We start from the raw sequence: 9,425 nt of genomic DNA, 5'->3' as shown, positions 1-9,425 counted from the left end.
AGAGAGAGAAAGAAAATAATAGTAAGAAACAAAGAAAAAAAAGAAATGCCACTAAAAATTAAACAAAAAAAAAAGAAAAAAAGAAAATAATAATAACAAAATAATTGCTGTAGTCGTTGTGTTTTATTTTTTGTATTGTTGCGTGTCTCTCTTTTACCATTTTTTAAGCTTTTAGTTTCGCTCCAGGAAACTTTTTACTTAGGATCCACATAAGTTGAGTATTCTTCTTTCCCATCTTTTTTTCCTTTCGCAAATTCTCACCCACCCATTTCCATCCAACCGCCTCCAGCCTCCTCCTCTTTTCACCCACTTCATTGTTATTTATTTAACATTTCACACATTTTCTTTTTTTAATTTTTATTTTCCCGCAACGAACAATCGTAAAATTGGATTTTGTGTTTTTTTTTTCTTCTTATTCTTCTTTGAACATTTTGTTATTGTCGCAGGTAGATAGTAACAATTTGTCGAATTATGTTGCAACCTTTTCCCCCTTCAACAACCTTCCCATCCCCCTACTTCATCGAAGAATATCTATGATCTAAAGTTTCGAATCGTTATCACGGTTTCCTCCTCTAACAGGGGTGGTGTTTGATCTTTTTTAAAGTGCAGAATTAGTATCGTCGTGACGATAATTCTCGGAAAATTCCATGGGAAAAATTCTCGTAATCCGATTGTGTGTGTGTGTGTGTCTAACAGTACGCTACACAATTAATCGATATAAGATAGTACAAATAATTTTCTTAGATATTTGTTTATATATATAAAACAAAGTGAGAGAGAGAGAGAGAAAAACAATATTCGATGGGTAAGTTTGTTGCGTCATGGTTGTTGCCGGCGAAGCTTTGTATTTTTTTTCCCCCCTGTCCCATGAATTTCGTATTTTTTTTCGATGCTCGAGGAGAGAAAAAAAGAAAATCCAGATCGAGGGGTGGAGGGGGAGTGGTACGAACTATTTCACAAGGCAAGGATTTGTTCACAACTTATTATGTGTACCTCGTGTTTCTCTCAGTGTATGTTTACATTCTGTCTGTCAAGAATATTTATTTCCTTTATATCGGAACATTCGAATAAATATGTTTTTCTTTTCTTTTTTTTTTTTTTTTTTTTTTTTTTAATTCCCAAAACGAAAATTGATTTCTCTCAACAACAATCGTGTGTCTCCAACAAATCGTATTCGTTAGATATTACACAAATCGTGTAAAAAAAATTTGTTCATAACGTTTGTTCAGTGTATTTTAGTAGGGATATTCTCAAAGAATTTCGATTACGTTTAATAACATTTTTCTAACATTGCGATACACATTTTTTCTTCTTTTTTTTGTGGGGGTTCGTGGGGGAGAGGGGGTTCTTATTGCAGCATTTATATCCGTCTCGTTTAATTAATTTCTTTTTCTAACTTGAGATTCTCTTTCATTATATTATTTCCCTCCCCCACCCTTTTTTTTTTCTTTCTATTATTATCCTTTATCAAATCGAGGTATTTCTAAAGTTCAAATAAGGGGAAAAATTGATCCACGATTGTCGATAACGATTTTGATAGTTAGTATTCGAATATGTTCCCGCGTTTAATTAGAAATAATTATATTTTATGTTATCGTTTTTAATTACTATGTATTCACATAAGTTGATAATTTCAGATATACTTTGATTATCTTTTTGATTAAGGATACGAGGTAAGTTTATTGATATTCGACGAACAAATCATTTCATATGTCTCTATTATTCTTTTAGGAAACACTTCATCCAGGTGGCATGTTTTTTATCGAATGGTAAGTGGTATATATATATATATATATAAATATATATGTATATGTATATGCTTTCACACGCACACGTAAATACACATACGTTTATATACACGTTTATTGATCTACGTTAAAGTATTCCTTTTATTTTTACCCGTACAAATGTCAATTAAGCATTTTTATTTTTTCCTCTACGTACATGCTTATAAAAAGAAGAAGAAGATAAACAATTGTCAAGCAAATCCCCTATACAAAATTATACTGAATTTTTATATATTTTATATCAATGTCGCGTATTTCAAAAGCAATTAATTATGTTTCTTTTTCTATCGTTTTCAAATTAATTTTTATATTAAAAGTAACGTAAATGAAGTGTGTGTGTGTGTTTTGTCAGTGAGTTTATACAAATTCTTATTCTCAACATTTTTACAAAAAAAAAAAAAAAAACAATTCGAATAAATTTTATACGTCATCGATAATCGCGCGTGTACTTTAAAAAAAAAAGAAAAAGTAAAATTATTTTCTTTTCGCAATTATATATTTGATCGCAATTTAAATGAAAAATAAATTCATATTAAAAGTTAATAAATATTTGAAGAGGGATATATTTTATCGCACAAATCAAAAGGAAGGATAGTGTGGGGGGTTTTTAAATATGTGTGCATATGTGTAAGGTATAAAAATTGAATAAATAAACATAACAAGAATATTTTGATTATATGTAATATATGCAGTGATTAACCAGGAACATTCGTACCTATACCCTCTACTGTCAATTATATAAAACAATCAATATATTTTCTTGTAATACGATATTTCCGAATACATATACACAAAGAAACGTATTTGAGGATTATTAAACTTTTAAATTGATATCAAAACTTTAAATTGATATATAATATAAAGAATATTTTATTCTATGAGAAGTATATAATTGTATACAATTGATTATAAAAAAGAAATTCACCCCGTTCGTTTCAAAAGTATTACAAGATGCAAATGAGGACTAACAATAAAATGTTCTTCTGCAATAGAAATATTTATATCAATTTAAAAGTTTAATAATGTTTAAATAGATTTCCTTGTATAAGAATTTTGTGAACCATTGCGTTACAAGTAAAAATATCAATAATTTCAAATTTACAATGGGAGGGGTGAGTTCGAATACTACTCCTGTGACTCTCACTGTATATCATATATATATGAATATATATATATATATATATATTTTGTTATCACACCTGTATTTCGACAGTCTTTACACATTATAAAACGGTTCGAGTCTTCGTTTAAATATGTAAATAAGACGATAATTCTATTTTTTCACAGACGATCGAGACAACGTTCCGCATAAAAGGTAAATATATGTATAATATATGTGTTATGTGACTTTTCTTATATCACTTATATCTAATAGCTAAAAAAACAAAACATCAAACACGGAAAATGCATACAAATTATATGTATATATATATAAAAAAAAGTAAGAAACTATAATCCATCACAAGTAATTAGAAATAAATAAAAAATAGGAGTGTACAACACGTATATGTGACACGTAAATGGGATAATTTTTTTCTCGTGATTTCAAGCTTACAAAAAACTTAAAAAAAAAAAAAAAAAAAAAAAACAAGTGCAACATAATAATCTTTCGCACGTTGCCTTATATATGTGTATATAAGTAAATGTTTATATGTTTTATTATATACTTGTAATCTATATCAGTGTAGGTTTAATCATAATTGAAATAAAGATATCATAATTATTAAATATCGCAAAAGCCTTAAGGCTCTCGATGTTGTTTAATGAGTGTATAATTAATTATTATAATTAGATATATTTATGCGAATATCACTTATGGTATATGCTCGCGAGATATATTATCACGTAATTCTCGACTTATTCTTCGCGTGTTTTAATTCTATATAATAATTATCATTTTACTATATTATTATACTTTTATTTTTCTCCCCGTTTCCCCCTTCTTTTTTTTTTCTTTTCTATTTTTTTCGTGAAAATGTTCATGAAAAAAGACGTATCGGAATATGAATTGTTTAATTATACATGAATATATGACACATCGTAACTATAATGCATTATATCATCTCATATAGTGGTCTCTTATTTCACATTAGTTTGCGAAATATTTTTCTTTTTTTTTTTTTACAAATTATGTATCCGAAAAATTTGTGCGCTAACCAATTCGACGGTAAATTATTTCCCCCCCCCCCCCCTATAAATCTTTATTATCCATTTACTATTTCTTTTCTTCGTGATGTTTATCGTTAAAATTTTTAAACATGGAAAAATGCGTTTATATTTCATAGAAATTTTCCTTTCATCTTTTTTTACATTATATATAATTTTCTTTTCGTTTATATAAACATCATCATTTCTGAAGGAAAAACCCCATTTGTTTTCTTATTTATTTTTTTTGTTATTTTCCGTCGATTTTTTGTTTGTTTCTCATCTCTCTAAATAGTTAGTACACAAGTTAAATTTAATATTATTATTATTATTATTATTAAATTTTACCACAATATTTGCTTCAAATATTATCAACGCGGTGTTTGTTCGCTTTTCTTCTATTTTTTTTTTACGCCGGGGTTCTTACTTGTATAATTGGGGAGGGTTGGGGGTTGATGAACAGGGAAAAAAGGCCTTTTGCCAAGTTTATAATCGTAGTGTCAAATCACAATAATTTACGATCACGATGATCCTAAACGACTTCAGTCGGGTGTTATACATTTTTGTTGTTTAATTTTATTTATCGAACGATACCGATAATTTCAACATGGTAAAAGACGATGTTTATAGAATATTTTTCTTAAGCTCGTGTATTCATTTTTTTCTTTTTTTTTTTTTTTTTTAAATGTGTGTGTATGTATATAAAGCACGACGATTAGATTTTTTTTCTCTTGGCAAAAATATACATGGATGGCAACACTAAAGTTGACAAGCGTAATGTTTGTTGGTTTTTTTTTCCTTTTTCTTTTCTTTTTTTTTCTTTTTTTTTTTTTCAATCGAACACATCATCCTTCGAATCTTTTATAAATGTTTTTTTTTCCTTTCGTCTACAATTATTTATCATCAGCCATTTAAATTCGAAGAATTTATTTATTGATTTATTATTTACGTACGCGAACGTTCTCTCTCTTCCTTCGATTAAAATAAAATTAATAATTAAATATACAAACGTCTTTTTAAGTAAAATATATCTGGGACTCTCTTTTCGCACGGTTCTTTTTTTTTCTTTTTTACAAGTTTTAACAAATTTCTCAATAAATATGATTTCTTTTTTTCCCCGACAAATATTTCGTATCAAAGACAATTCGTCGAGAGACACAGGAATAATTCTACTTTATCACAAATTAATTTCTTTTTCTTTTTTCTTTCATCGCGTAAACAGAGTCCTGGGTGTATTTTTTTTAATGACGTTGTTGCACTCGCTATATCATCATATTTAGGGGAGGGGGGGGGGCGAGTTGTACGTGTGCTCTGGTTATCACGAACAAAAAAAGAGAAAAATTCATTTCACGCTCTTCATTTAATTTATCATTTAATCGTTAATTTGGAAATTTTCTAACTTTAATTTTACCTGTCGTCATCGTAATTACCTCGCACACACACCCCCGCGGTAATGTCATATGAAAATCCCCATTTTGTAATAAGTAATCTTAAAATATTTCGCCGTAAGTTGTTACAATTATAATCACTCGATTATTATCAAATAATATATATATATATATATATCTAGTTCTTTTTCTTTTTTTTTTTTAGCAATTCTAACAAAGTTATACATATATATATAAATTCTAATTCGGATTTTATAATATTGCAAGAGAAAAAAAAAAGAAAAGAAAGAAAGAAAGAAAGAAATAGACACGATTCGATATAAAATTAATAACACATAAAAAGAAGAAGAAAAAGAAGTAGTAGAAGAATAAGTTGCTTCCTTGTCCAAACACACTTGGTTGTTTTTTTTCTGTTCCTCTCCTACCTTTTTCCCTTTCTATTATTATTATTATTATTATTATTATTATAAACCTAATGCATTTTAACGAATGATCTTAAATGTTCGGGAACAATTTCGTCGAGTTGTTCTTCCTTGCACCACCTTCTTATTACCTTGGCCGCCAAACACGTCAAGGTAACGTATTTTAGTGGATTGATAGAATAAAAGTTTTGCTTGTTGCGTAGCAAACACTTGAAGGTTTTCTTATCCTTATTAACGGTATCGATATGAGCACCTGCATCGAGAAGCGCAATTGCAAGTTCGGGACGCCAAGGTGACGACATGGCAACCCAATGCAACGCAGTATTTCCATTCTTATCTCTCGAATTAACATCGGCCCCAACTTTCAACAAAGCTGTCGTCAAATGCGGCGAATGAAATTTGCAAATTGGATACCTTCCTACCAATGCTACGTCATCACTGTGCACCAGTTGCAATGCGTCACGATCCTTAAATAGAAATTAAAAAAAAGAAAAGTATTATAGAGGGTGAATGATGATCTTTGTATTTTAAAACAATCGGATTATTATCTTACTGATTGATATTTGTGGTATCAAGAAAATCAGATTTTTAATATGTTAATAACAAGAATTAAAAAATATTTTTTACTATATAATATATATATATATATATTTTTTTTTTAAATAAGTAATTTACCTCTTTGCCCTTTGCATTGATTCGAACCAAATCGTAAATGGCTTTGTGTATGGCCTCGTACTCGTGTGTACCTTCTTGGGGCATGTCGCGTGTCATCAAACATGCTAAATGTAACGTGATCAATAAAATTCGATTTAACGACGATACGTCACGTTCTCTTAATGGAACTTTATCTAATAATTGTTTGCCTTGTCTAACTTCTACTATCTGAAACCAAAGATTTCGTTGTTTCGTGTTAAAATAATTGGATTATAAAAATAGAAGAAATAGAACAAGAGTGTGAGATAAAAATAATAAAGTGAGTCAATTATATGAAATGTGGTGTATTTTGTTGTTGTTGTTGTTGTCATTATTGCTAAATGCTTATATGCAGTATTGCAGGATATTCTATTAGTCATTAAGTAGCAATAATTATTTATCACGATTTCTTTTTGTTTGCAACAAAGAATAATTGAACGTAATAGCATGTTTATCTTTGTTATTTATTGTCTTTGAGTTTATCGTTTAGCAAATTTATTCTCTTTATGTGGAACTTTTAATATCCGCATAAGATAATTAACTGAAGGAAAAAATAAAGAAAGAAAGAAAGAACTTGACAATAATTATTATATTGAAACAAAACAAATCTTCTATCAAAGTTCGGAATCTAATTTTAATATAAATCATCGCGTTGATATTATCGTACGTGAAATTAATAGAAGAACTAATTCTACGAATAATAGTATACACAAAAATCATGAATACGTTTCGCGTTACATGTAATACCATCGATGGTACAACACATCATCACACGTTGACATATTAATTCAATACGTTAAAACGTGTAAAAATGAATTGAATAAAAAAAAAGATCGTGCAAAATACGATTCGTTAAATTGCAATTAAAATCATTTTAACAACAATTATCACTCTCCTTTTTTTCTCTCACTCTTGTATTTCATGTAAAATTGAATAATAATCTACCCTACTTACAGCCTTTAAGAAAATGTTAAGTATTTCAGTTCTGTTAACGGGTGGTACTCTGCGTCCTCTACTAGTTTGTCTACCTTCCTCGCCTATCATAAAGCTAAAAAGTTCGGCAAAGCTAAAGAAAGAACTTTGCGTCGTTGGATTTAATGGTTCAAGCATTCCCTGTTGCATATCCAATGCATAATTCCATAGTTGTATACAACGATCGAACCTTCCTGCATCGGCATAAACTGCACCTCTGTAACGAATATAATAACTCGTGTCTGGATGTGCAGGGCCTAAAATTCTTTCCCTAATCACCAATGCTTGCATACGCATGTCATCCGGGTCTGCTAATAATTCATCCAATTCTTCGGGTTCGCATATCTCTTGCACACAATCGTACGCCTGTACTGGCATTTGTGGCTTTGGTTTTGGTATAACGTGCCTTCTTCTATATCTAAAATAATATTATCGAAACAAATTGTATGAGTTGTTTTTTCTTTTTTTTATTGAAAAATAGGAGGAACATATATATATATATATATATATTAGGTTGTCATATATATATATATATATACACATAGATATGTAACTCATTTGTTACCCCAATTTATCTTTATTTTTTTATTTTCAATTTAATGCTTAATTAACTCTACTCACACACAGTTTTATTGTTTCAATAGTAATATTAACTATTTGCGGTTGTAATTTTATTTTTTAATGTATATAATTATATATATGAATAACTGTGAATATACTTTATCGCGATAGGTACAATTATATATCTGGTCTCTATCAATTATCACGTAATAGCTTATAAAATGAATTTTTTGATTGAAATCATATATCGCAGAGAGAAATTTATTTTTCCCCGACTTTTATATTCACGGGTTGTAATTTTAAACCAGACGTAGCACGCATTTATATGCTATATATGTTGTATGTATATTCTATAGATTTCATTGACGTCAGCTAACACTTTTTTTTTATTTATTTATTGAAACAGGTAAATTGCTTCTTGTGAATTATTCTTCGTATAGAATATATATACCCTACTAAGATTACAAATTACATTTTCCCATGGAATTATCTATGTTTTATTTTGATCGCAAAACATTAATCATATCGAATATAATATAATCGAAATAATATGATTAATTAAAACGTCGAAGAAAAATTATCGAATGATATTTTACCTTTCGTCCATGGCACGTTTCCAAAAACTCAAAGCACCCACCATGTCCCTTTTTTTGTCGACGTATGTGGCACCGAGAAGTTCTAATGCATCAATGCGTTCTTTGCGTGTTATCAATTCTGGAATTCCTAATAGATATTCGACGATATCGGTGTTGCCTGTTAAAACAAATCCAAAATATAAAAAGGATATTGTTTGAACATAGTTTGTGTCATTAATACAAAATACAATATTAACACCCAATTTAAAATCCACTTTTATAAATAACTCGTGTGTTAGGCAAATCAATCATTGATAGGAATAAATCAATACTAAAAAAAAAGGTTTAAGAACCTGTAACAGCAGCAGCTAAGAGTGGGGTCATTCCGTAAGAATCAACGTCCATCTGAGCTTTGTGTTCGATGAGTAATTTAAGGATTTCCAAAGATCCACTTTCTGCACAGTCATGTAAAGCCGTATTACCCCTGACCGATTTTCGATTGACGTCCGCGTTCCACGCCAATAGCAATTCAGCTATTTGAATGTGGCCTCTGTAGCAAGCGATCATCAAACACGTGTGTCCATGACGATTTGCTATTTCGATGTCTGAAAAAGAGAGAATACGCGTGTCATAGATGTTGGTCGTCTTGTATAATTTCGCAAGGAATATTAATATTAGTTAATATAATCAAGATTTTTTTTTTCCTTTTTTTTCTTATCCAAAATTTATTAATATTATTACTAAGTTTACTCTTAGGGAAGTTGTTTTTTGGACGGGTTTAATTAAGATGAACACTATATTTATCCGTTGAACGTTTCGTCTCTATTTGAGACTTCCTCAGCAACTTGATAGTTATGTTCATAAGTCAATATAACATCATTT

The 9,425-nt window shown here is 29.2% G+C and overlaps 1 protein-coding gene and 1 long non-coding RNA gene across 2 annotated transcripts; one reads left to right on the top strand and one right to left on the bottom strand.

Moving 5' to 3' along the window:
* The first annotated feature begins 104 nt into the window (after positions 1–104).
* On the top strand, positions 105–5,265 carry LOC106790440. The gene is made up of 2 exons (XR_001382077.1): positions 105–1,769; positions 3,075–5,265. It is a non-coding gene; the product is annotated as an uncharacterized LOC106790440 (long non-coding RNA).
* A 520-nt stretch (positions 5,266–5,785) lies between these two features.
* On the bottom strand, positions 5,786–9,148 carry LOC106790439 (protein fem-1 homolog CG6966; the record flags this gene model as incomplete). The annotated part of the gene is given in 5 exon segments (XM_014755327.1): positions 5,786–6,209; positions 6,418–6,624; positions 7,390–7,825; positions 8,565–8,721; positions 8,897–9,148. Coding segments are annotated over 5 exon segments (1,469 nt in total), but the record flags the coding sequence as incomplete, so codon positions are not given.
* Between the last annotated feature and the right edge of the window lie 277 nt (positions 9,149–9,425).

The sequence above is a fragment of the Polistes canadensis genome, unplaced genomic scaffold (assembly GCF_001313835.1).
Source record: "Polistes canadensis isolate GaletaPanama2010 unplaced genomic scaffold, ASM131383v1 scaffold_239, whole genome shotgun sequence".
NCBI classification, from domain to species: domain Eukaryota; kingdom Metazoa; phylum Arthropoda; class Insecta; order Hymenoptera; family Vespidae; genus Polistes; species Polistes canadensis.
This window is presented reverse-complemented; position numbering and strand designations above follow the sequence as displayed.